General features: G+C 39.8%; 1 protein-coding gene across 4 annotated transcripts; it reads left to right on the top strand.

Moving 5' to 3' along the window:
• The first annotated feature begins 1,279 nt into the window (after window positions 1–1,279).
• On the top strand, window positions 1,280–27,376 carry LOC145445147 (uncharacterized). 4 transcript variants are annotated; one of them, XM_080323284.1, is made up of 24 exons: window positions 1,280–3,326; window positions 4,633–4,803; window positions 5,367–5,525; window positions 5,706–5,804; window positions 6,817–6,966; window positions 7,409–7,630; window positions 9,211–9,360; window positions 9,753–9,914; window positions 10,591–10,764; window positions 14,002–14,202; window positions 15,085–15,207; window positions 15,670–15,897; window positions 16,258–16,299; window positions 16,998–17,175; window positions 18,083–18,432; window positions 18,601–18,792; window positions 19,468–19,629; window positions 20,212–20,319; window positions 20,764–20,929; window positions 22,169–22,285; window positions 22,980–23,196; window positions 23,880–24,082; window positions 24,333–24,500; window positions 25,371–27,376. In XM_080323284.1, the coding sequence occupies exons 1-24, from the start codon at window positions 2,694–2,696 to the stop codon at window positions 25,604–25,606; spliced, it is 4,611 nt and encodes a 1,536-aa protein (XP_080179410.1). In that variant the 5' UTR covers window positions 1,280–2,693; the 3' UTR covers window positions 25,607–27,376. The 4 variants fall into 4 exon arrangements, with proteins under 4 accessions (XP_080179410.1, XP_080179412.1, XP_080179411.1 ...); XM_080323282.1 differs by having other exon boundaries at window positions 1,283–3,326; window positions 16,998–17,171; window positions 18,079–18,432; XM_080323285.1 differs by lacking the exon at window positions 15,085–15,207 and having other exon boundaries at window positions 1,282–3,326; window positions 16,998–17,171; window positions 18,079–18,432.
• The last annotated feature ends 586 nt before the right edge of the window (window positions 27,377–27,962 follow it).

Raw genomic sequence — 27,962 nt, 5'->3', positions numbered from 1 at the left:
TTCAAACACTTTACCCCTTTTCGGCGTTCATGCAGCCACAAAATAAAGCCCAAAGAAAGATATAGAACGTACTAAGAAAAGAGCAAGCAAGCAACTGGTCGTTTCGGCATCCTCCTATCGCATTTTTTCTTGTGTATCGCATTGTACATTGTGTATGTCTTGATCGGATAAAATATATGTAATCTGACTATTACTTGATGGATACATTAACTACATGTGAAAACTGTTAGGATATAATTCAGGGAAACTCCCGTACGGATTCATTGTCTATTCCTGCGAGGTTTGATTACCTAAGGTTTTCGCGGAAGCAAAAGTGCCGAGCGGAATCAAAAGCGCCGTTCCACCATAGCTATGATTACACCAGCGTGTACTCAAAGTGAAAGTACACGCTGATTCCACCCTAACCAAGGGTTCACCAATACGCGGCCCATGAGGTCACATTTTGTGGCCCGCGATATGATTTCAGAACGCTAAGTAAAGCGTTGTGAAATGCCGAAATTGATTGATAGAGATTGCTAACAGTGTGACCGATTTTGTCTCGATATCGCATTCTTGCGGGTTGCGGCCTCTACAAAATTTGAAAAGTCGCCCACGACCGGTTTGGGTTGGCGACCCCTGCCGTAACCTATGTGGCTATTATGCCATGATTAGCATTAGGCCTACTGCATGGTTCCCGAAACGCTCTCGTAATCTACATGGAATGGCTACAACACCTACATGTAGATCGCTATCGATCTTATAATATATTCGGGAGCTCTGTCATTTCAAGACGCAATATTCAAAATGGTATACACAAACAATGATACAGGTATATATCATTGACGCAATATACATAATGCGATGTAATGGACAGATTGGAGGATCTCGAAACGACAAGTACGGTCTCTCAATTTAACATCCACCTCGGCGTGACGAATCTCTGTTTTTGACGATTCTTGTTGCTCTATTCATTCGTCCTTCATCGGGTCTTCCATCTCTTGTGAAGACGACGGAAAACGGCGAGGCACGGGTGGGAGGAGAACCCCAGATATATCCCCGACACTTCGAAGCGTGATATTGCGTTTATAGAGCTCAGTCGATATTGCCCAGACTTGAACCGGCGGTGAGTTACCATATGATAAAATTTATTATAGACTACAGTCTTTATTGATTTACGCTATTTTTATCATGGTTGATATAATTTTGGGCTCCGTTTATGTCTTTGCTTCCCTCGTTGTATCCACCGAATTTGGAAAATTGATATCCGAATCCGGTTTTAGAGCAGACGTGATTGCGGGAAGTGTGAAGTGGAAATTGTGTGGACTGATTGTTGATAAATGTTCAGCGTTGGTTTCGTTCTGCAGTCCTACTTCTATTAGTATATATTTACCAGTGTTTCCCAGACTTTTACAGATTGCGACATGCTAGAGAAACTATAAAACGGTCTCGTCACGCTTACAAGAGAAGTTTTCACGTGTTGAGGCGATGTTTATACGAACAGGACTGAAACGAGGTCGCGTTGTTATGATACCGGATCGGTAAGTCGGTAACCAATCAATCAATCAATGAATCGGTTTTATTAGTATTTTTCATCGTTTCAAAACACCACAAAACTGCGATACAATGAAAAGATAGTACTTCAATTCCTAATGACAATTTCATCATTTCAATAAACCATCAGTCACCACAAGACTGCGATACAATTCGTTGTCAACTCCAAGTCCCCTCTCTCGTTTACGGATTTTAATTACAGTTGAGACAGTAAATCCATGTCCAATTTTTCATGTACGGTGTATATAGCCGCGAAGTTGCAAATGGGCAACCATCTTCATTACTTCTGCACCAATCTTGGAATAGGATTTGTAAGAAAACAGCTAAAGCTCATCCAATAAGGGTCATGCCGAAATTCTTTCGAGTTCATTTATTTATGCTGCAATCAGTTGTAAGCTATATCCAAGTTTAGTATCCCTATCACTCATCAGTATCATCAGCGCCCTACGTGGTACACAATTTCGAATTTGTGCATATCGAGACTGGTACAAGCACTGTGCTAGGGGTTACGGTACATCACATATATACAATACAGACAGCGCTAACAAAATTTGGATGAAACATTTACCAGCGTATTTGTTTAGGATGTTTATTGTCAGTTTGTTAAAAATGGAAAATGACTTGAATCGACTAGAGTCACTTTGCGTAGCCTGCCTTTGCCTATAGACTCGACTTATACTCGTGACTCCAACAGTCATTGACTCCAACTCAGACATTGTATGTGGCTTATATTATTCAACTATCGCGTATCAGCACCGGTCAAGAGCGATAAAAATGATTATATTATGAATATGATACCTTCGATATCACCAATGAGTTGCACAAAAATTGAGCTGAACCTTAGTTGAAGTTGAAATGTATGGCACAATCACTTCGACTCAGACTCGAGTCTGTAACCTTGGAATCGGACTCGGCCATTTGCTCAGTGACATGGACTCAGACTTGACTCGGTGGTGAGTTGGAAATGACTCGACTTGACTCTAATCAAAACTATAAAAGTTTGATTGACTTGTGTCTCGGAACGTTATGATTTGATTACAACCCTGTCTTATAACTGTGACAGAGAGTAGTTGAGACTGTTCGGTTATAGCTCTGTGTAGTTCTTGAAATTGCGATGGTCTTGGTGCTTTATGTTTTAAATCTCAGCGCTATTTGGTGAGATCATGGAGTCTGGCATGTCCCGCAAATCAGGAGATTTGATGAAGATTAACAGCAATAATCAGAAAAATACCGCAGTCCATCCAAGAAATGATAATGAAAAAGTGGAATGTGCAAAAAAATCGACCGATGACTTGTCTCCACCTGACTTGTTCAAAAACAATGATTTGCCGGATATTAGCCTCGATATATTTGCTCAAGCTATACCACCGAAAGATGCGTTTGTAAATAAGGAATATGAAACCGGTATGGAACTAGATGATGACAATATGGACGATATCTTATGTCAAGCAGTTGATGCTATGGATGAACAGATCAACCGTAATAAGGAACAATCCGAGGACATAATACTAAGTCCGGTTCCACCTGACGAGGAAAAAGATCTCGAAGTTACAAGCTCAACTGAGAATGACAGTGAGCTGCTCCCTTGTGGTCAAAAGATAGTCGATGAAAAGTCTCAGGCGTTGGTAAACCCATCTGTGGATGAGATGTCAAGCTGTCTCAATAGCATACGCTCGCTTTTCTCTCAATGCGGTGCCGATATAAATCTGGGTGAGACGGGTATGGTGTCGGGCTTTCTTGGAATGGAAATGCAACAAAACGCCGAAGAGGATTCTCTCCACGAAAGTTCAGACGAGGTAATTTGTTCAGTTACTCATCGATGTGCTTACGTGTGTCAGATTTGGTCAGTGAAGAAGTAATTATACTTTTGTGTGTCTGTGAGGGTTATGCGTTACTTGCTAGACCTTGCTACAGCGCAAAACTATTTATATAAGTTCAAGGGATTTTGGTCAGTTTTTGCAATGGAAATTCTCAATAGCATTATGCCATTTAGATTTTGGGTCATCGCCTATCCACTCGGGCTGGGAATAGTTATTCGAATACACGAATCTGAATCCATTGTGCATTCTAATCAGGGTTGTAATGACTCAAGTCACGATTCGACTCGGGTCATGATTTTTTGATGACTCGACTTGACTCGAGTCATATTTTCAAAATACAGAAATGTCTCGACGCGAGTCAATCTGTGTATTGATTCGAATTGGACTCGAGTCATCGCGCATGACTCGAACCAAGTCGTATGACTCGAGACTCAGACGGCTAAAACTGTAATTTCATTGTAATTTTGAAAAATAGTAAAGTAACCACCTTATTGGGATTTCGTGTATAGGTACTGGTACTTAAAATTGCGACCAGACACTGTTAAAAGTGAGGAAAATTAGTATACTATGTGAACCATTCGATACACCAAACACTACGAGTTACAAAAAGTGGGTTTAACAAGACTTTAACTGGAAACTGAGCAGTCAACACTCAACACAATGGCTTGGACTCGGACTTGACCCTCTGGTCGCTGACTTGGACTCGCACTTGACTCAGTGGCAAATTGAAAATGACTTGACTCGAGTCACAATCATAATTAAGTGAGATTGACTTGTGACTCAAAGCCTTGTGACTTGATTGCAACCCTGGTTTCAACACTATTTTCCACAGCCGAAAACTGTAAACAATCTCTGTGGGCCATATCACGGCATACTGCACATATAGTCGTGTATTACAAAGCTATACACGCAATCTGTTCAACTGTGATCAAACCATGGCATTGTCACACAGCACGATGAAATAGTTATGGTCGAACAATACCAAATAATCTTCAACGCGATATAGAACACTTGCATTATATTCTTTGTGATCGCATAAAAGGTACATATTTAAACTTCGCACGTGATGACCCTTGGCATCACATGCGTTTAGATTCGTGCACCGTTTTTAATTGGCTAGGTTTCACCAATCAGATGGCAGTGGTGGTAATCCAATGCAAGGAAACTTTCCTATTTTTATTGTTTAGGAAGGTCACGGAATGGTGTCTATGATTTCCTCCAATAATAATATCTATTGGCACCATTTGTGCTTGAAGCCAGCTGAATCGACATTGCTTTTTAGAACGAGCAAAGCCAGCTAGTCTTCAGTCACGCTTTCAAGAAAAAGGTGGTCATGTATGCGACTAAGCACCTGTCAAAAACAAAAGCTTCCCGTCGGTACGGGATTCCCTTCGACACGGTCGGCGTTTGGATTAAAAAAATCAACAAAGGGTACTCAGAGAGCAGGATCAAGGTGATACGATTGTTGATGTGCAATGCTCTTACTAATTTTCAATTAATTACTGATAATTACCCCTGACGAGTGTCAGCTGAATATATTCGGGTTTTTTATAATATGAATGTACCATTTTATTCTATATTGAAGTTCTGTACCTCCAAGAAGTTTTTCAAGCAATACTTTTAATTGGCGATCTCAAATTTTTTATGTAGATCTGTAATATAGGCCTAGCCACACTGAGGAATTGAGGTGAGTAGCGAAATGCTTCTACATCTTAGTTACTTGACTAGTTTTTTTCTAATCAAACTACTGGCGGCATTCGATTCTCAACATGAATACTTTTAAATTTCAACTTGACATTATTTTGCTATGCGTTGGAAATTATTCGTAGGCTAAATGGTAGGCTACTTCAGGAAATTTTACCAAGCTAAAATATCGGTGTGTTAATTAACAATGGATGATTTTGTAAACTTGGAACCTGATTGAGGGTATAGCTTCGGTACTTACCGAATTTGTAAAAACTGTGTAGCTATAATTTCAATTCTGATCTAATTTGAAAAGCTGAAAATGTTTTTCAGTGGCCCCACGAGCCGGAGCCAGACGAGGAATACACGCAACGTTTCAAAACGGCCGTCGTGGAATATGTGAGAAAGAGGAGATGCTCGCTGGAATTTGCGGCAGAGGATTTTGGTCTGGACTCTGAGCTTATACGGTGTTGGAGAGACGACGCCAACAAGGTAGCCCATGTCCAGGGTTGTAATGACTCTAATCATTCCACGACTGGACTTGACTCTATTCATATTCTTAATATTGGAATTTAATTGAAATTGACCTTCAACCCTTACTTGTAGCCACTAGGACTACCCTGACTTGAAATAAACTGATTTTTTGTAAATCATCTTATTTTAATTGTTCAGGTGCGACGCGAATCTGTAATTTCCAATATCGTCAGCCCGGTAATTTTGGAGAACTTGGGACTTGCTCTGGAGGACATCAAAAGGAAAAGGAAAATTGAGGTTTGAAGTCCTGCTCCAGCCGATCCGATTCCGATAAAATATAAATGAATGAGTTTCTTCAGAATTGAATTTAGCTAGCTCTGTTTTTAGTTGTGAAATAGTGAAGGTCGTTAGTCGTAGCTCTAGTTCTAGTTGCGATTATTGAAAAGTGGGTAGTTCTAGTTCTAGCTTTGAAAAGGGGTAGTTCTAGTTCTAGTTTCCATTTTTGAAAAGTGGGTAGTTCTAGTTCTAGCTTTGGAAAGTGGGTAGTTCTAGTCCTAGTTGCGAGTTCTGAAAAGTGGGTAGTTCTAGTTCTAGCTTTGAAAAGGGGTAGTTCTAGTTCTAGTTTCCATTTTTGAAAAGTGGGTAGTTCTAGTTCTAGCTTTGAAAAGTGGGTAGTTCTAGTTCTGGTTGCAAGTTTTGAAAAGGGAGTAGTTCTAGTTCTAGTTGCGGTTTTAAAAAGTGGGTAGTTCTAGTTCTGGTTTCGAGTTCTGAAAAGTGGGTAGTTCTAGTTCTAGTTTCCATTTTTGAAAAGTGGGTAGTTCTAGTTCTAGTTTCCATTTTTGAAAAGTGGGTAGTTCTAGTTCTGGCTTTGAAAAGTGGGTAGTTCTGGTTCTAGTTGCGAGTTCTGAAAAGTGGGTACCGGTAGTTCTGGTTCTAGTTGCTGGTTTTGAAAAGTGGGTAGTTCTAGCTTTGAAAAGTGGGTAGTTCTAGTTCTAGTTGCGATTTTTGAAAAGTGGGTAGTTCTAGTTCTAGCTTTGAAAAGTGGGTAGTTCTAGTTCTAGCTTTGAAAAGTGGATAGTTCTAGTTCTAGTTGCTATTTTTGAAAAGTGGGTAGTTCTAGTTCTAGCTTTGAAAAGTGGGTAGTTCTAGTTCTAGCTTTGAAAAGTGGATAGTTCTAGTTCTAGTTGCTATTTTTGAAAAGTGGGCAGTTCGAGTTCCGGCTGCGTGTTTTAAAAATCCAATAGTTTGTACAAGTTTGACTGCTCATATTGCCGATTCCGTAAATGACAAATTGTCTTACTGCGTTTAGTGTGTGGATAATCCGAAAGATTTTTCCGACGATTTCATATTGACCGTTGTGCGGTACATCAGGAGACGTAAATGCGCCATTGACCGCGCGTCCAAGATGTTGGAGATCGACGCAGACGTTCTACGCAGCTGGCTTCGAACTGACAGATATGTATGCGATTGAATAATTGATCATATTGAGATCTCAATTTTTTCAGGTTATTAGTCAGCAACTGGTAGAGAATTGGAAGGAAAATTGTACAGTAACAATCGTATCGCAAAGTATTATATCATGAATTCGAGTTGCATATAATTTCTAGTCTCCGTGAATAGTAAATTGCCCGCCTGTTTTAAAAGCTATTATTCATGAAACATTATCATTTCTTGATATTTATTTTTGTTACAAAGTTTATAACACAAGCAGACCTATATTCAAAAATCCATCTAGAAATTGTACATTGCGCTTGAGCGATTATTCGAAATTCCATGCCAGTGATTTGGTGATACGATTGTTGATACACTATGTTTTTTCCAATTCTCTACCTCTGACGAGTGTCAGCCGAAAATATTCGGGTTGATTTCAATGTTATTCAATTGTATACATCTGTTCGCAGAACCAGAAGCCCAAGGTGAAGCCAACGAATGACGGTCAACTGGATATCGTATCTGCACGAAGGAAGTCTGCCAAAGTAGACAGCCATCGTCAGAACGTATCGGAGAGTTCGAGTCAAGACTCGGGCTGGTTTAATTCGATCAACCCCAGGCCTCTCTCTCAGCTTTTCAAACGCAATCCCTCGTATATACCAGATGACGATCGGAGAGAAAAGCACAGATTGGTAAGCCGTAAGCGTCTTAGCGAGTTGTGGCCAATCTGCTGCCTTCGACACGTAATGTAATTAGTATGTGTTGGATTTTAATCTATCTTGAAATTTCCCTCGCGCTATGTGCTATATTCAATGCGATTTTGAATTAGCAGTGCCCTTCGCAATCTGGGCCCCACAGTACAGACGCGAACGGCAGAGGAAATTGATGCGCCCCATAAAGAAATACCAAATTGGAATCGTGTGCTCCTCGCGAGTGAAATTTGTTTGAGCGATTCCAATATCCGTTGGTTATACCAAAATCCTGATGGGAGGTCACGAAATAACAGCATGCAACAAAGGGGCTAATAACAATTGGCCCGTCCGAAGATGCATCATCATTTATATCTTGTTGCCTCACATTTTCGAAGGCATCAACTTTACCGGTGAATCTGATCACACGGGCTGAGAAAGGATAAATGTTAGATGGTAATATGTAAAACTAATAATATGAATGAAAAAAAGTCAGAATTTTGTCAAAATTGTAAGCACAGACACTTAATAAGGACAATTTTTACCCGAGAATGTAGGAAGGTGTCTTTAGTTGTACTACATGCAATTTTAATTATTTCTACCATAAGACGTGATGTAATTACTGGAAGTCTTCATACGGCCAGATTTCGTTAAAATAAAGTTTTTTCATGTAAAAATTTGTCAGTTTTTGATTCAAAAAAGTTTCTTCAGGCCACACTACTTCGTAAGGACAGATAGCTCCAACCAGAAATGAAGTTAATTAGTACAATTCTAGCATTATGTGATAAAACATCTAATTTGCATACGTTAGGTCGAAATTTGGTCAAAATTAAGTTTTTTAAGGTTCAAAAATGTCAGGATTTAGATTTTTAGGTGAAAACCTTCCTTTTTAGGTAAAAAAAAATTGTGCTAAATCGAAACACGGCAGTGCATAGCAAAAAAGGCTGGCCACCTCTGGTCTTAAAGGAACTGGTTTGTATTTGGAATCCTATTTTTTGATTGGGGCTTAAATTTAAACCCAAAAACATTTCCTCTACTGCCGAATGTTGTTGGGGATGTTCAAATTTAACTTCTTCAAATTTTACTGGGTATTCGATAAAATTGTTATGTTGGCTAAAAAAAACACTGTTCGCCAAATATGGCTCAGTTCCAACCTGAAGAAGAAAGAGTAGTTAGAGTTTGAAAATTTTAAATTTCACCCATAACCTCATGAAATTGTTCAGTTGTCTACTGCTGGCTACACAGTTTTTTCCCAAATTAGATTAAAATTAGAATTGTAGCTACACAATTTTTTCGATAAAAGTTGAAACGAGCGTGTAGGAAACTTTCACAAATTTGATCAGAATTAGATTTCCTGCACTTTGCTCTAATTAGGCAATTAGAATTATATAGTTGTCCAAATATGATCTGATATTTAGTTGCTTTGCGTAACCATTGAATCTTTTCCAGAAACAGAACTGACATGCATTAACCGCTATCGTCTGAAATCTGATAAATGTATCATACAATTCCCTTTGAGGCCATTTTTTTAGGTACCTCGATTTTCATTTTGAAATTGTCTTCACTGCCGTGCTATTGTTTAGATGGCGTCTCAGTACAGGAATTTTCACTACTTCAAAGGCACAGTTATTGATCACGTGCGCAAGTCCAGATGTAGCTCAGCGACGGCAACACATTTTGACATACCCATCTGTACTGTCTACGCCTGGGCTAAACATGCTGGAATTCAACTTGTGAGTATATTATTTTGATTTTAATGCTGTAGTGTGGTGGTAAGTCTTCATGTGCGTTAGGTATACCCAGGCACGTTTTTTTTTCAAATCGCAAAATTTTGTGCCTAATAACTTCCCTTCTTCTGGCTGGAATTGATCCAAATTTGTTGTGTAGCGTTTTTTTATGCAACCTTACAATTTCAGAGGTAGAAAGTAAATTTTGGAAAAAATTCTTATTACTAAATAAATTCATAATTTTTTATACCTAAATGCTTCTATAGGTCGGAATTAAGCCAAAATTGGTGCGCAGCAATTTTATCAAGTAGCCAGTATAATTTGGATTTTTTAATTATTTGAACAGTCTACCGACAACCACTGTCACAGATTCATTTCATTTTTTATTCTATATATAGAAAGAAGAACCGCCCCGCGACGAAATCTATTCTGAAGACTTTGTGGAGTCTGTGCGGACATTCATAAAGCGACGCAAATGCTCATCTAAATACGCCGGTAGCCTGTTCCACATTGACCCGGACCTGATCACGAGTTGGAGGAAGCAAGCCACCTATTCAAGTGTAAGTGCTGCGCTTCTTTATATAATCCTAACCTACCCTTACCCTAATTCCTAATGACCTAATCTAACCAGAGTACAGTAGTAGATGCACAAAATGAGATAGAAACATGTTGCTTCCGCAGATTTTAAGCCCAAAACTGGCTTTCCGTCATATGCGGTTATCAAGATATAGCAAAAGTAGCTATTTTTGGCTCGTTTGGAGAAATTGCTTGGCCATTAGAGCGTGCGAGAGCCTGAAATGATAACAGTTATTTATTTGAGATTCAAGACCAAATATCGAAGGCATTTTTTGAAATTCAAATTTTTCTTTTTCACTCCACCCTAGTGAACATAAACTTGGACTCGGACTCGAGTCAAAACATTATGACTCGGACTCGACCCTCTGCTCGCTGACTCGGAATCTGACTTGACTCGGTGGTGAATTGAAAATGACTCGACTTGACTCGAGTCAAAACTATAAAAGTGAGATTGACTTGCGACTCGGAACCTTGTGACTTGGTTACAACCTTGATATTTTGTGCTACGATTGTTGATATACAATGTTCTTTTGGACTCTCTACTGATTGCAGACAATTACCCCTGACGAGTGTCAGCCGAAAATGTTCGGTTTCATTTCAATATCAATATACTATTCAATTTTCTAAGATCGAATTATTGTTGCTGAACCCTTTTCAAAGGTGAGACGCATCAAAACGCGAGATCGCGCCAGAAAACAAAGGTCTCGCGACGCAAACAATCTGTCTCAAACGCGAGACGAAGATTCTCGACCGAAATCTTTGCACGAAATTTTGGAGGACGAGATTCCGAGGGAGAAGGACCCAGACCCGGACAACTTTGAGAAGATTTGTCGGGTGAGAGCCTCGGCAATTTATTTATTTTTAAAAATTATTTGCTGATTTGAATATCTTCGATTTTTATTCGCATCGAATGGTCATACGATGCTGGTATAGGCTATATATATTAGCATGTCTAGTGAGGCTCTTCAAAAATGACTTTTTTCTCAAATCGTACTGGCTACTTGATAAAATTGTTAGGTTACCTAATTTAAGCCTACACACCAAATTTGGTTCAATTCCAGCCAGTAACCGATTTGCTACAGGAGAAGAAAGTTTCTATTTATTATATAAAAATAAATAATAAAAAATTTGAAAATTTTCTGTTCACCCCATGAAAGTGTTAGGCTGTCTATAGAAACGATGCTCACCAAATTTGGTTCAATTCCAACCAGTGGAAGCGTAGTTATTGCCGTCGAAAAATTTGAATCTGAATAAAATAGTATTTACGGTGACCGATTCTTTGTTTATTTATTATAGTTGTGCTCACCAGGCGCGTAGCCAGCCGAAAAATAAGGAAGGGGTTTTAAAATAGAAGGGCGGGGTTTCGATGTTTTGCGAATTTACTTAATATAGCGTCAATTCATTAGGGTTAAGTACATGCGTAAATGACGGTTATACATTATACAATCTCCTCGTGTTCGCGATTATACGCGTTTGATAAGCTTGTCGACGAGTCCGGAAGGACTGTTAATTAGCGACTCCCTGATCTGTCGTCAACAATTAAATACCTGCGCTTATCAAAGCGTCGAACAATTAAATACGCGCGCTCATCAACGCAGCCTCGTCGACTATTTGCGCAAGTCGAAATGTCCGAGATTTTTGAGAATATGTGCCATAATGACGCCGATTTCAGGTGCTTCAAACCTGTCCTATTTTATAACTCAAGTCGACACACATATTCTGATGGTTATGTTAAGTATTAGCGGAGATATATCACGCACGCGTCGCACATGTTTACTGACATTCGATGTCTTTCAGTTTCGCGATGTCACTCTGTAATCACAATCGCTAATCAGCATACAATAATGGCATGGTCTCCAAGCCATCGAGAGATAGGAGCCAAACCATGCTGGGCCCGAGACGCGATAGTTAGGCTAGCGATGGAGTTAGGCTAGCGATGATCTATTGATATATCTTTCGTATTAGGCCTATTGCATATGCGATTGTGTAGGCCAACCAATGATATCGTGCGCTTATCAATGCGTCGAACAACTAAATACGCGCGCTTAGCAATGCGTCTTACGTAGCCTCAGCGACGATTTGCGCAATTCAAAATGTACGAGTTTTTATGGAATACGAGCTATAATGACGCCGATTTCAGGTGGTTCAAACCTTACCTCTTTTTAGCCTTGACACACAGCTTTTGATGGTTATGTTCAAGTATTAACGGAAATCAATTTCGCATGTACGTACGCACGCGTCGCATATGTTTGCGCACATTCGATGTAATTCAGTTTCGGGATGTCACTCTTTAATCGCTAATCAGCATATACTTAACGACCATTTTATCCGAGGCATCGGGAAATATGAGCCAAAGCATGGTAGGCCAGAGACGCGGTAGTTAGGCTAGCGATATCTTTCGTATACTAGGCCGCTTGCAGATGCGGTTGTGTAGGTCAGCGATGATATCGTGCACACCGGGCCTATAGCAGATGAGATTATTCAAGCCGGCGGAACTAGGCTTGTTGGAGACGCGACAAATCAGGCTAGCAACTATTGCCGAGCACGCGGCAATGAATGACCTAATCTCGCAATCATCTCAGCGGATGATCGTGTCGCGTTACATTGTGCAGTGCATCGCGCACGGACGCTAATTGGCTACACGCCTTTCACTAATTGGCCGCACTCAACACTGATAATACGACTTATTGAATTGCAACCGACCATTAGCGTCAGAACGATCATTTCAAAAGAAAGGGGTTTCGCGTTTAAGAAGGGGGTTTCACGCTTCTAAAGGAGGGGGTACCGACCCCCGAAATCCCCCTCTGGCTACGCGCCTGGTGCTCACCTTAAATACTATTTTATTCAAATCCAAATTTTTCGACGGCAATAATTCCGCTTCCACTGGTTGGAATTGAACCAAATTTGGTGAGCATCGTTTCTATAGACAGCCTAACACTTTCATGGAGTGAACAGGAAAATTTCAAATTTTTTGTTTTATTTATTTTTATATAGGCTAATAAATAGAGACTTTCTTCTTTCTTCTCCTGTAGCAAAGCAGTTACTGGCTGGAATTGAACCAAATTTTGTGTGTAGGCTTAAATTAGGTAACCTAACAATTTTATCAACTAGCCAGTACGATTTGAGAAAAAAAGTCATTTTGAAGAGCCCTAATGTGTAGTTCCGATAGTATTTTCCACTGTGAAAAGCTGTTTATCTTGATTGTATGTATGACAGCGTACGAAACATAGCACAATACAAAGCTACAGACGTTAGCGGAAATGACATACCTGTGATGTCGTCATCAATCCATAGCATTATCACAAAGGGCAACCGATAAGTTGTTCAAAAAAATAATCAAGTATCGTAAGTAAATGTTTGAAGAGCTTCTTGGAGGTACAGCACTTCAATATACAATTGAATAGTATATTGATATTGAAATGAGCCCGAATAATTCCGCCTGACACTCGTCAGGGGTAATCGTCAGCAACTAGCAGAGAATCGTACAGAACATCAGTAGATCATCAATCGTATCACAAAATATGACGTCACCAGCATGAAATTTCAAATAATCGGGGAAAAGAAGAGTGCTCGAGCAGGATCACATAACCCTAGATAAATTAGAACACGCAAATCAAACTGCGCGAAAGGCTCACCCTTCACTCATCCCCTGATGAACAGGAAAAGACCGTAAATTTTGCCATCGGCAAACATTTTCTGTATAATTCTGTTTGCGTGACAGATTTTGTGTTGTCAGGAGAGGCAGTTCGCACTTTCACACCAACTAGGTCTGTGCTTACAGGAGTTTGTGTACCATCTAAAGATGGAGGTTAAGCGCTATCTTCACTCCGAAATTTGATGCCGGTGACGTCATATTTTGTGATACGATTGTCGATATGCAATGTCCTTTCAATTCTCTACTACTTGCTGACAATTACCCCTGACGAGTGTCAGTCGAAAATATTCGGGTTCATTTCAATATGAATATATACTATAAAATTGTAATTTACCTTTGAATACATTATTCAGTTGTATATTGAAAATCTGTACCTCGAAGCAAATTAAATATATTTAAATGTCGGCATTTCGCAGGAGCTGTTCGCGAGCGGGCAAGGCACCAGTCGCTACTCTTTGGAATTTCGAATGCAAGTCATGCGAGATCTGGTGCTGGAAAACGTCGGCGTCAAGGAGGCGTCTAAGCGCTACGGTATGCCCCGCCGGACCGTGTACGACTGGCTGTTAAAATGGACCGAGCTGAAAGCGAAGGCGCGGAACGAGGCTGAAAATACGGGGGTGAGAAAGCGGTCGGGTTTAGTTTTTCTGGATTGTGGTAGGGCATAAGTGTGGTGTGCAGTGCACGGTTGTACCCAAGTCGCAAGGTCCTTAGTCTCAAGTCAATGTCACTTTCATAGTTTTGACTCGAGTCAAGTCGAGTCATTTTCAAATCACTACCGAGTCAACTCCGAGTCCAAGTCGGTGAGCTGAGGGTCGAGTCCGAGTCATAGTGTTTTGATTCAAGTCAAGTCGAGTCATTTTCAAATCACTACCGAGTCAACTCCGAGTCCAAGTCTGTGAGCTGAGGGTCGAGTCCGAGTCATAGTGTTTTGATTCAAGTAATTTTCAAATCACCACCGAGATACTTTCCTACATTCTCGGGTAGAAAGTGTCTGTCCTTACTAAGTAGCTTGCCAAGAATGGAGAAAGAACGTTCAACAGCAGCAGTTGTTCGCTGACAATACTGAAGTTGTGCGTACACTGCTGGTGACAAACGGTGTTGCTTCATTCTGTCAATGTTGTCTACATCACAATTTTTCATCATGCACTTCTTGAGATAAGAACAGTCCAATGCTCACGCAGTCTTGCTTCAGTTCGGATATTGCGGTACGTTGAGCATAACACCATGTCAACCTATTTGTTTCATTTGAATGTTTATGATTCACAATGAGCGGACAATGGGCCGTCTACAACGGTAGGCTCTAAGCTGTAAAATGTCAAATGATAAGTTCACCGACAAACGAAATGCAGGTTGCAAAAAAGTTTTGACTTTGTTTACAATTTTGACTTAATTTGGGCTTTTGTTACATGTCAATAAAAAACGCCTTACTCATTGCAATCCTGGATTGAAGCTTTCATCGATTAAGAAGCTATATCGTTTGCGTTGTTTCCTATCTTCAGTCAATCCTTGACATCGACTTGCTCGCGTCGAGAATAAATCGGAACCAAAGAAGAGTTGCCAGATCCAACGGTTTGTTAACCGCCGATAATCGAAGATGGCGAAACCAGGATGTGAAAAACGGGGTTTGTTTGGTCTTTTGTGTCTACCGTTGTCAACTTTTTGAATTCAAACCTTGGTTTTTAACGTGTCCGCCATTTGCAGTACTCGCAACAAATTTGGCTCAATTCCAACCGGTAAAAGTGGAGTTATCGCACAGAATTTTGGATTTGAAAAAAGATAGTATTTACTGTGGCAAATTCTTTTTATATGTATTATAGATCTACCCATTGTAAATACTATGATTTGAAATCTTAAATTTTGTTCCACAATAACTTCACTTCTGCTGGTTGGAATTGAGCCGAATTTATTGTGCAGCGTTATCTCAGACAACCTAACAATTTCATGGGGTATAGCCAGTGAAATTTGATAAAATTCTATATATAATTTTATTAAATAAATCCAAAACCATTTTCTTATATTGCAATGCCTATAAAGGTTGGACCAAGCAATTTTATCAAGTAGGCAGTAAAATTTAAAATTTTCAGTTTCACAATTCGATCGACGTGATCGAGGACAAACTCCAGACCTGGATCGTGCAACAAATCTCCCTGTCGCTTGAGGTATCGGAGCGCGCCGTCAAGCACCAGGCCATGAAGTACGCGGCCGAAATTGGCGAGCCCGACTTCGTGCCCATAAACGAATGGTGTGCCACGTTTCTGAGCAAGACGGGCCTCGCCGAAAGCGTGACGAGCACGAGCGATAAAACGCACACGGTAAGACATCTTGAATAAAGGCCTATTCAAATGAAGTGATTTTTCGTTCACTTGAGTCAATTTGTTTGTTGACTCTATTCGTACTCGAGTCATTGCGCCATAATGCGCATGCATAATTTTTTCTACAATTCTTCACCAAGTCGCTGACGATAACCCCAGACAAGTGTCAGCTGAAAATATTCGGGTTTATTTCAATATGAATATTGAATATGCTAGGGTGAAACTGTGAAATAAATATAAAAATGCATTGAATTATTGTTTAAAATAAGTATGACACTCCTGCATCAAGAGTTATTAACCTGGAGTACGCAGACCAGTAACTATGGCAGCAAATTAATGAGCGCCCTTCTCTCATTACAGAGAAACAGTATTGCAAAGAGCGTGGGTGTTGATGCCAAGACGGTAAGTTTGGTCACTTGTCTGACGGACATAACTTAACAACTCTACCATATGTGTAATTTTGAGTGCGTGTGCTTCCCAATTGAATGGGGAATAATGGATAGTATAGTGTGGTCGGTAAAACATTTATTGTTGGGATGGATTCGAATTCTTTTGGCGAATTTGTGTCAATCAGTTTGTACACTGGAAGGGGTCCCAATACCAAAAGCCAAAAAAAAACGAGTGGCTATAAATCGCGCGGAGCGACAAGAAAAATATAAATTCAAGTATATCTGCCACGAAATATTCCACTTTATCGTCATATACAAAGATGTACGAAAATTGTGGCTGGCCCCTGGCTACGACAATGCGTCGGAACTGATAATTTAGTCATCAACATCCCAAATTTCGCGGTCGGGGTAATCAAATTTTTGGTTGGCCTTGTAAGTTCACAATATTTTACCGCGGTTATCATTTTTTTATATAATATAACAGGGGCCTACGATATAACTTATCGTATCGTGGGCCCCAATCTAACTAATATCGAGAATTAGATTGCGGGCCACGCAAAACCTTCTCGCGGGTTGGCCGCCCCTGAGTTAGTACTCCGAATACTAGTAGTGATCTCCGAGTAAATGAAGGAGTAGAAGCGGTTTATAATCATAACCGCTTATAGTACTTTGATATTGACTCTGTTACTGACTGCGATTGCTCATCGGCAGGTTCCGAACGATCAAGTTGGGGGTAAGCGAACTCCCGCCTTCAAGTTGTCCGTGGTCGAGTACGCCCAAAAAGTCGGAAACGCGGCCTCCGCCAGAAGATACGATATCAGCGAATCCACTATCAGATCCTGGCGTAAAGCGGAACCAAAGCTGAGGAAGGAGGCCGTGCTCGAGGTTGGTTGCAGCGTCAAAGGCCTAGGATTAGAGGAACTCCATTACTCAAAATAAATAGCGATTGTATCATCAAATATGTCGTCACTAGCGTGAAATTTAGAATAATCAGAGCGAAGAGAGCGCTCAACTTGATGTACGTTAAACAAATATGTAGCGCTCCAAGTCTTGTTGAAATGTCGGCCTTCAGCGGCGTCTTTCATTGCTCGCCATAACATCGTTTGCGAGTGTGGATGACCTCTAATTACGTGCATCGATTGCTATATTTTACGAAGTAGGATTTGGAAACGCGTGACGTAACTGACCTGACAACAAACAAGATTTAAACTTTAGTTTGGAAACAGTGACTTGTAACTTCAATTTGCTGTATTGACTTTCTTTTAAAGCTGGATTACTCACGTGATGTATGTAGGTTACGTAATCATGGTGCTTAAATACACTAGACTTCAAAGTGAACGCACTTCTGGATGATTTTATACAGTAGTTTCTGTTCACACATCAACATTATAAATAGTTTCTTTAGTCTAGATTACAAGGGACTTTTCACAGGCCGCACAATGCTGATGTCTGCTGTATAGCCTCTATTTTACTGCCAGATTTAGCTTTATTACCCTGTCGCAATTCAACTAAATTCGTTCATAAGTCTCCACACCTCTCTCTTGTAACTTGCTTGAATAGGAAAGGACACCGTGCAGAAAAATACGGTTAATACTTATAAAATCGAAATGAATTTAAGAATTTGATGCTGCATTCGGACAAGCCTTCTTGCATCTTGGAATTTACATATAAAGTTGTGATATATCTGTTAACAACCATGGGTGTAAGACATAACTGCTAATCTAGCGCCAGTATGCAAAAACTATATCAGCACTCGGAAAAATACACCGTTACTGAACACCTCTATATGTAGGAAGGCGATGACACGCCAAAAAAAGACTCTGTGGCGCTACGAGTGACTGACGAAATTGCCGTTGACGACATTCACGATACCGACGTTGACTTCCGACCCCCGCGTAAGAAGAAAAAACTGGAAAACGCTTCAAAGCAGTCGAAAACGCAGACTAAGTCTACAGGCCTGTTCAGGGGATCGGCCCTGGGCCACTCTACGAGGATGAAGATCATTTCATATGCCCGGCGTCACGGGAACAAGGCCGCGGCCAGTTTCTTCAAGGTTTCGGAAGACGATATCGAGTATTGGCTGGGTGAATGCGCGGGCTCTAACACGATCGGGTCTAGTCAGGCTTTGAGCGGCCCTGGGAAAGAAGTGAGTTAGTCTTAATGTAGGTTATTAGTTGCTTAGGTATAGTAATAATAGTTGAATATAAAAAATAAAATATGCAATTAGAACAACTATGTAAAAAATGACAGTAAGATTTGAAAATTTGTTTTACCACTGATTCAAATCCTTTGCTAAGACGCGAGTCATTTTCAGTCGATAATGGCGTTGAGAAGGCAGCAGTTTCGGTCGCGCATCGCCAATTTTGCGAGGCGAAAAGGCGTCGACGCCGCCGTGAAGAATTTCAAAGTCTCGGCAAAGTATATCCGCAAGTGGATGAACAACGAATTCCCGGCTGCGGAAAACGACACGGATGCTAGCGGCCATTTGCGGGCTGCAGTTAACCGGGTAATGGGACATTTTACTTTTTAAATGCTGACCACAATATAATCTAGCACTCTAGTCGCAATTTTCTGGTGACTCGACTTGTACTCGAGTCATATGACTCGAGACTGGGTCTACCAAGACAGGCATTTTATTGTAATTTCGAATAATAGTAAAGTTGCCAGACTATTAGTATTTCGTCTATCAGTACTGATACTTGAAAATGCTTCCAGAAACTGTTAAAAGCGAAGAAAATTGGTATATTATGAATACTAGCGATTCGATATCACTCGGGCAGAGTTGTAAAAGGCCAGATTCACATGACAGTGACTTGGACTCAGTGGTGATTTGAAAATGACTCGACTTGACTCGAGTCAAAGCCATAAAAATAGAATTGACTTGTGCTCTAGGCCTAGTTTTGACAACAAGGCTGACAATAAGGCTGAAAAATGTTAAATAAGATAGTGTTTTAAAAGCCGCGGTGGTGATTTCTTTGCATTCCTTCGCAAATTTCAACATTTTACGATGAATTAAGCCTGCTTCCGACCCAATATCTATTCAACATACATTGATTCCTTCACGGATTTTATCTCTGTTGTTTCAAATTGGCTGCTATTGGCAATTAGCATACGAGAACTTGGCAACGCGGTAATATCATTTTCAGATATTGCAAACAATTCGTGCCCTTTGATTTTGCAGAAGACTACTTCGACGCAAACCGACGCCCGTCCGAACTCGCGCATGCAAAGCCATCCCGTCGAATTGTCGGAAGCGTTTTCTCTCTCAAAATCGTCTTTAAACAAGTTTCAGGAGAGGTTTCCGTCTCTGGCTGCGTCAAAAAGGAAATACTCCGATTCGACGGTACCTTTTTTCACCCACTACACCTTTTTTTCAAACTTCACTGGCTACATGATAAAATTGTCAGGGTGGCTAAAAAAAATGCTGTACACCAAATTAATGATAATAATTGAATAATATTTTTAAAAATTTGTATTTGAAAAATCATGATATTTACTGTGAATAGTTCTATAATTAATAAAAGAATTTCCCACCATATTTACTTTATTTTAAAATATGATTTTTGGTAACCAACAACTTTGCTTCTACGGGTTCGAATTGAGTCAAATTTGCTGTTGTTCGTGTTGTTTTTAGAAAACTTAACAGTTTCATGGGGTTGCCATTAAAATATATAAAAAAATTTGTTCAAATTTCAAGTTTGAAGTAAAAAGTTATTTTTGACCAGCCCTAGCGTACATTGTTCCAACGTTGGATGTGGATTTGTTCAGAAAAATTTGGTGCTGTGTCTGTAAAATCGGGCTTGCGAAGCGATTTACCCAGTGTGGGTTTCTATTTACTGTCTGCTTGTGCCAAAACAGTCGTATATGTTCGAAACAAAAAGTTCTGGTAGCTGTAATAAAGATTGAAATTATCATGCATTTATAGATCGCGACAGGCGATGAGTTTTCGTCGCAGATGACAAAATACGTGGACGTCTGCGGCAAGTTTTCGTCTGGATTGGAGGCAAAAAGAGACTTTTTCTACCTGGACCAGGTTAGTCGTTCTATTTCGAATTCTGTTTCGTGTTCGCTACTAGTATTTGTGATGAGGCTCGCTAATTTGTAAGAAATAAATTTATCAAATGCTGTTGATAATGTGTCGTTGAAGTTCACTACAGATCTTGGTTTAGACTTCGAGCTTGCTTTTACCTGTGTAAAATTGCGATTAGGAATAGGTTTTTGAGAAATTAAATTTTGCGAAACAGAAATTTGAGACGCTGAACTGAATATTGCAGTGCACAATCTGGGTAACTAGTGCAGTGGTTATTAACTGGGGTGCAAAGTCCCAGTGGTTTGCTGACCCAGTTTCAGGGGTTCATTATCATCTTTTTGTTGTGTGCGAAAACCATGTTTTGAAGGTTTTTTTTTTTAACACTGTTGTTGATGCACAGCGTATAGTAATATTAGGTAATGGAATGTTGTCTTCATTTCATTTTAGGACTACATATTTCTCAATCACGGCGAACGCGGCTCCACTTTGGTAAATTCCTTGGAGCTTACGCATCGCTGCCAGCGGTACATTGAGAGCAGGCCGCAATCGTTCTTCAGAAAGCCGTGTCCGCCGTGGATGAAGCAATTGCGGAAGAGATTCGCAAACTTTGTGGGTAAGTTGGGCTTATCGTTGGCACCCGACAGATTATATCGGAACGGTGCTAATATCGACGAACCTTGACTTGACTCGGAGGTGAATTGGAAATGACTCGAGTCAAAACTATCGAAGTCAAATTGACTTGTGACTTGGTTACAACCCTGATCCAGACGCAGCCTTTCTAGTACATTTTAGATCCCGACATAGCGATGTTTGTAAACCTGCTTCATGATTTGATGCTCTGAAGTTTTGGAAATGCGCTTCTAGGTAGACATGTCTTCCGAATATCGAGATCATATGTGAAGCTGCTATGCTAGCAATATTTTGTTCTGATTGTGTGAAAGGTACACATTTGAACTATGGAATTCTTGAGTATTATGTATGGTACACTTGGTTATATTGTTTAATAACTAGAATAAGTTTTTTACCGAAAAACGGAAGATTTTGACCTAAAAAATTGAAATTTTGTCATTTTTTTACATTAAAAAACTTAATTTTGACCAAATTTAGGTGTTTTCCCACATAATGTTAGAATTGTAATATTTAGCTTCATTTCTGGTTGGAACTGTCTGTCCTTACGAAGTAGTTCGGCCTGGAAAAACTTTTTTGAGTCGAAAACTGACATATTTTTTCAACAAAAAACTTGATTTTAACAAAATTTAGCGCTATGGAGAATTCCAGTAGTTGCGTAACGTATTATGGTAGAAATAATTAAAATCTGTTGCGGTACAACGAAAGATTCTTTCCTGCATTCTCCGGTAGAAAGTGTCTGTCATTACTAAGTAGCTTGCCAAGAATGGAGAAAGAACGTTCATCAGCAGCAGTTGTTGGCTGGCAACAGTCAAGTTTTGCGTACACCGCTGGTGACAAACCGTGTTGCTTCATTCTGACAATGTTGTCTACATTACAATATTTCATCATGGGCTTCTCGATATAAGAACCATGCAATGCCCACACAGTCTTGCTTCAGTTAGGATATTGCGGTACGTTGGGCACAACACCATGTCAACCTATTTGTTTTATTTGAATGGTTATGATTCACAATAAGCAGACAATGGGCCGTCTATAAAAGTAGGCTACAAGCTGTAAAATGTCAATAAGTTCTCCGACAGTGCAAAATCTACGATACAAACAAATGCAGGTTGTGAAAGAATTTTGACACTTTTTGACCTAACGCTACAATTTTGACCTAATTTCGACTCTTTTTGAAATGTCAAAAAATTGCTCCATTAATAATAGATATTTTTTTATTCAGGATGCGAACAGAACAATCTGTCCTTTACCGACACGGTCCGTTCCGGTATGGACACCGTCCTTGATGATTTACGGCTTTCGCAGCGCTCCTCCATCTATTACTTGAGTTTCTCAAGCGGTACGTGATGCGTCTTACTGTAATATTGGGTGGAGACGTTGCGTAGTTTTATCAGGCACTATGCTGGTGGAGGGCAATGCTTTACGTATAATATGTTCTAACTTGAAATCTCACTCGTGATTATGCTATAAGGTGGTTGAATCATTTCCAGTTTATCTATCCGTCTGTCTGTCTGCCTCTCTGTCTATCTATCCTATCTATCTATCTTTTTATCAATCTTCTGTCTTTTATCTTCTATCCATCTATCTTGACGTCCAGACAATGTACTCGTGATTTACGACACTGTTGCTTGTTTTTTGAGTTGATTTGGAACGAGTCCAAGAATTTCTTCGTGACATAACAGACGAGTTATGATGTAGACATTATACACCACTTATTGACAAGGCCATGATTGGTTTCATGGACATATTTGGTCATGTGTGATTGTTTATCAGCTGTTAAAGAAGTTCGACTGCTTTTAAGTCAGATATGCTTGTGTGTAAAACTTCAATATTTTTCAGTCATTTTCCAAAATTCAAGAAAGAGAATCTGTGGCGGCACTCAGTTTGGGAATCACTAGTTTAAAACATATCGCAATACCAAATTTTACCTAACACAAAAGTGCCTACCCCCTGAATCTTTACAGTCAAATGCGAAGTTTATTCTGTAGGCCTTGATTTAGCTAAGGCCCTAAGGGTAAAACGATTCCTTTCAGACGAGACTAGAACCGCGATAAAAGACATCTGCGAAAAGACGGGCTCCCGTTGCCAGGAAGAGACGCTACTGTTACCCCTGCAAAACCATGACGACATAGTCAGCGTCCTTTCCGAGACTCTGGACGAGGAAACCACGCTGGCTGTTTTCGATCATTCGCCGGCCAGTTACGGATTTATCTTGCCCATAAAAGAGATGGTTTTGCTCTGTCACATGAAGTAAGGGTCTAAGAATATATGACGCATATTTTCGTGCTGCATTTAAGGGACCGTACTTTCTGTTACATAGGAAAAATAAAAGATATTCAATGACACAGGTCTTGCCGACTTGAATACTGATTCATACTTAGTATACTTACTTGGATATCAATAATTCTACTAACTAATTCTACGCATAAAATAACATGTCCCTAGATTCATTAGAACACGCTCGGTGAAAAGCCCACCCTTAACTCATCTGCTCAAGATTGATGCGGAACAATCAAAGGCCGTAAATTCTGCAATTGGCAAAAACTTGTTGGATAATCCCGCCTGTGCGAAAAATTATCGAGACGACTGATTTCGCATACTCGGAAAGGGTCGCTCACACTTTCATTTGTGCGCCTTGGAGTCGACTTTTATCAAAATGCACCAGCCAAGGCTGTGTCAACAAAAAGAGTTCGTGCATCATCTAAAAGAGTACATTGAACGCTCTCGTATTCGGCATTTCGTGCTTGGTGACGTCATATTTTGTGCTACGACTGTTGATATACGATGTTCTTTTGAATTCTCTACTAGTTGCTGACGATTACCCCTGACGAGTGACAGCCGAAAATATTCGGGTTCATTTCAATATAAATATACTATTCAATTATCCAGCTATTTGAGTAAGGATGCATTGTATTTGCTCATCAATATTCCAGAGGCGTGCCGGTGCTGATAAATGGCTCTCACGGATTCGGACAGGAGCCGTTGAATCTCTCGTATCTGGCCCCGGACTACTACGTAGGGTCGTGTGATCGGTGGCTGTGTTCTGCAAAAGGCTGCTCGTTTGTGTATAGGAAGAAAGGAAGTGGTGATTTGCAAAATAGTGAATTCGCCATCGAGACGAATTATTCGTCCCAAGGTATGTTGTACGGTATAATTTTTCAAAAATAAATTCAGCAATTTCAATTGTCTCTGCAGCGGCTTCGGCTGGTTGAAATTGAGCCAAATTCGGTGTGCAGCCTTTTTTCAGGCAACCTAACAATTTGTGAATCCTCGTATCCGAAAAAAAGTTTATCTTTCAGATTGTAGTACTCAAATCATTGTGACCACTCCTAGTCATAACTGAGTACGAGTTACGCCAAATTATCCGAAAGGTATTCGGTTTTTAGACCCCAGGAGCATTTGCTCGCGTTTCGCCGTTTTTTCGGCCTTGAACTTCTGGGAATCGATGGATTTCAAAAAGATTTGCAAATACTCGCATTCGCTGTTGCGGAAAGCGATTCAGTTGTTTCAGTCTCAGTGGGACGCGGACTTGCTTGCACCGTTGGACATGAATGGTATCGTATTTTTTCCAGTTTCATTGTGAACAATATATTTGCTATAACATTCTGACACAAAAGGGATTCAGACAGATTCAAAAGTGAAACCAATAATCGCTTTAAAGTTTTGCAATCAACGATTATTTACTTGACCAATCTCAGTTGATATAAACAAAAAGATATTCTTTATAACTTACAAATCATCCATCAATTTGCTTTATTTGTGTATATGGTATATTGTTTTTACATTCACAGTTGCAAATATTATGTCGTGAACTTCAAAGTTTGTTATTGCTGTGTTACAATGCGAATCGTAATTCTGATTGTTAAATCGTACTGCTCCATATTGGTTTCGCTTAGGTATCTGGTTGCATCACTGTTGTGCTGGCTTCATAGTGTATTTGTCTTGTGTTCATCCAATTTTGGGCTGATAAAATTGAGCTACCATAAGCAACAAAACGGAACGCTCCTTTTCTGTAGCAAATACCAGCAATACTTATGACCCGATGGAGCAGCTGGGGATTTTTGATGTATTTGAGTCATGTTCTTATAATATATTACCAAGATGAGGATAAAATCATAAGACAGAAGGAGTAAAGAACGTAAAATAGATTGTATATCAATAAACAAAATAACAAGTCTGGATTTGCCTAAAATCACTGCACACCATTTTTGGCTCAATTCCAACCTACAGAAGCACACAGCAAATTTGGCTAAATTTAAACGAAACGATTGAAGCTGTGTAGCTCAATGACAGAATTTCCTACGTCCCAAGCTATTCATGCACAGCCCTTGATTGCGACTGTGGTATGTTTGTGAGTTTATCCAACTCTGACGCCCCTAAAAGTATGTTTCGTCAATTGATACTTTACGATTTTGCCCTCCTAGGAATGACGTGCTGCGTGTCGCTGCCGGCGCCGCTCTACGCCAATCGACGAGAAGAATTGTCGACCATATCGTCCGTCATCGAACAGCAGCTGTACAACGACTACAAGATCGACACAGCTGTCGTTTGTATCCAAAACAAACTATACGTGCGGATCTCGTCGCATATCTACAACGAGTTTTGTGACTATGAAAGGCTGGCGAATGCAATCGCGGAAATGGAAGCAGATTGCGTGTGATGCGGTGGCGGAAATGCGGAAACTTTTGATTTTTGATTTCTTTCTCTCCAATTCGGCATCATTCAAGTTTTGCGAATTCAGTCATTCTGATCTGATTTGTATAATTACAGTTGTGATCTAATTTTGAAATGCCGAAAATGTTCTAGCTGTCAAACTGCGACCCGAACCCTAACTCTTAATCTAACGCAATTCCAATGCTAATTTTAACCCATATGCTGAAGTGTCGCATGCTCATATGTCCACAGACCGTTGAAAGACACGTTTCCTGATTTTTCTCTATTTTTCACTGGATATTAAAGTGTCATGCGATAAGATTGCTGCATATACGATTTTTACATGAGAAAGTTGGAACTGTTTTGTATGTTCCTTGAATTTTTTTCTACACCAAATCGTGGCAGCAAATGGGGATTTTCCACATTAATGACTTGTTCTACGTTTCAATTGTGAATATCATCCAGCCGCATATCATGATGGTGTCCTGGATTTTAAGTACATTTTCTGCCGTGTCGTGCGTTTTCACGCGACAAAGCACATCATATTTTTACCACTTGTCCAATTTTATTTTCAGTGCTGAGACGCTTGTTGTAATACGTGTCTTGTCGAACCAGAGACATTAAAGCTGGCATCTGGTAGAGATATCTTTTTTCAATATACAATTGATTAATATTTCATATCGAAATGAACCGGAATATTTTCGGCTGACGCTCGTCAGGGGTAGTCGTCAGCGACTAGCAGAGAATTGGCAAGAACATTGTTTATCTTTAACTGATTCTCTACGAAAACCCCTGATGAGTGTCAGTCGAAATATTTGCGTTTATTTCGATATGAAGATATGGTTCAATTGTGTATTGAAATTATGCAGTGCAAGAAGCTCTTCAAATATGCAATACCTATCTACGATCTATGTTGTTTGTCATTTTTGTTACGCTAACGTTTTCTTTTCTCGTCACTACCAGTCAGTAACTGTGCCCTTTCGCAATAATTTTTTACAGGATTTAGTTATTTCTCTTTGTTTCAGCCGGACATTTTTGTGCTGTGATCTCATGAGATTTTGATTCGAGGGCGTGTGATTGATATGCTGTAATCGTTATTGTTGTAAAATTCTGCCAAGGTCTCCGCACCTCCCAGGTTGAGTCTATTGTGAATGGTTTCTTCATCTTGAATCTACCATTATCTGATGTCATACATGGAGGTTACTCTGCATCCGTATTTAGGGATGGGCGTAATCAAGTACAAGAGGGATTCAGTTCTGAATCGAGTACATGTTTTGTATGCTGAGATAGTACCACATGATTCAAGGATTAAATAATTGAAATATACTATCGAAACTATAATTTTCTGTGATAAATAAACATTTAGTGGCAAGCAGCATATAATTTCAGTACAGGAAGGAATCATATCTCACTAAACTCAAATCATTATCATTAATACTCGATTCAGATGCGAATACTTCGATCATTGTGCTCAGCCCTAAGTCCTTCGAGGCTCAAAACGGGACAGTGGGCAGATGATTGAAGTAATTGGATCAATAAATTTATATGTCTTCTGTGAATGATAATATTGATTGATATTTACTGTGTGAGACCCCGACAATGACGGGTTCAACTTCACCCAGCTCCAATTAATGGCGTTGGTCGTGCGTTATGAGTACATGTTTTTATGAAGATATTGCAATTGTTGCACGAACTTGTTTGGATAATTTGAATGTTTCGTTTAGTCGTTGTTTTGTGACGGTATTCGTTGGTGTTACCTTTCTCCTATTTTTTTCAGGTTAATTTGGTATTTAAGTAATTTTAAGATTAAAATTGACATTTTATATGGAATTTCCGTATTTTCGCGAAGGCCCCGACCCTCTTGCGGTGCGTTCGAATCCTGCGTGAACAATAATCATTGTTGAATGAGATGCTTCCCTCATTTATGGAAGTCTTACCAAAGCTTTGAGACATGGAGGAATTGAAGAATTCACACGACGTCTTACTGATGACAATGCGATTACTGCGGCCATGCAATAAAATCAAAAAAAAAGTATTTCTATAGCTACAATCCTTTGTGAATGAAGAAGATATGCTATGAGGATTGCGAAGAATGTGGTCGCTTTTCTGGATGTCCTAACGTTCCGCTGAAATTGTATCTGTAAGTCCCGGCGATTCCGAGACAGAACTCCCTGAAGACTTCCGTCTTTGCTGTTCAATTCTTGAATCACAATTTTAGCAATGATAATGAATGGACAATCAGTTGTCGTGAAGCAGACAATGCTAGTGAACGGCACCAGTCCAGACTAGAACAATCTACTATATTTTCAAAATGGCTAACTGGAACTGAAGAACTAACTAACTAAAACACAACTAATAACTGA

The sequence above is a fragment of the Botryllus schlosseri genome, chromosome 8, assembly GCF_051294905.1.
Source record: "Botryllus schlosseri isolate E-star chromosome 8, Bs_hap1, whole genome shotgun sequence".
NCBI lineage: Eukaryota > Metazoa > Chordata > Ascidiacea > Stolidobranchia > Styelidae > Botryllus > Botryllus schlosseri.
Note: the sequence above shows the minus strand (reverse complement) of the source record. Positions and strands in the feature narration are given on the sequence as shown.

Coding starts and splice junctions, on each gene's coding strand:
- LOC145445147 (XM_080323284.1), top strand. CDS start 2,694: ATGGAGTCTGGCATGTCCCGCAAATCAGGAGATTTGATGAAGATTAAC. Junction 10,765..14,001: donor ACTTTGAGAAGATTTGTCGG/GTGAGAGCCTCG, acceptor GGCATTTCGCAG/GAGCTGTTCGCGAGCGGGCA. Junction 20,930..22,168: donor GAGATTCGCAAACTTTGTGG/GTAAGTTGGGCT, acceptor TTTTTTATTCAG/GATGCGAACAGAACAATCTG.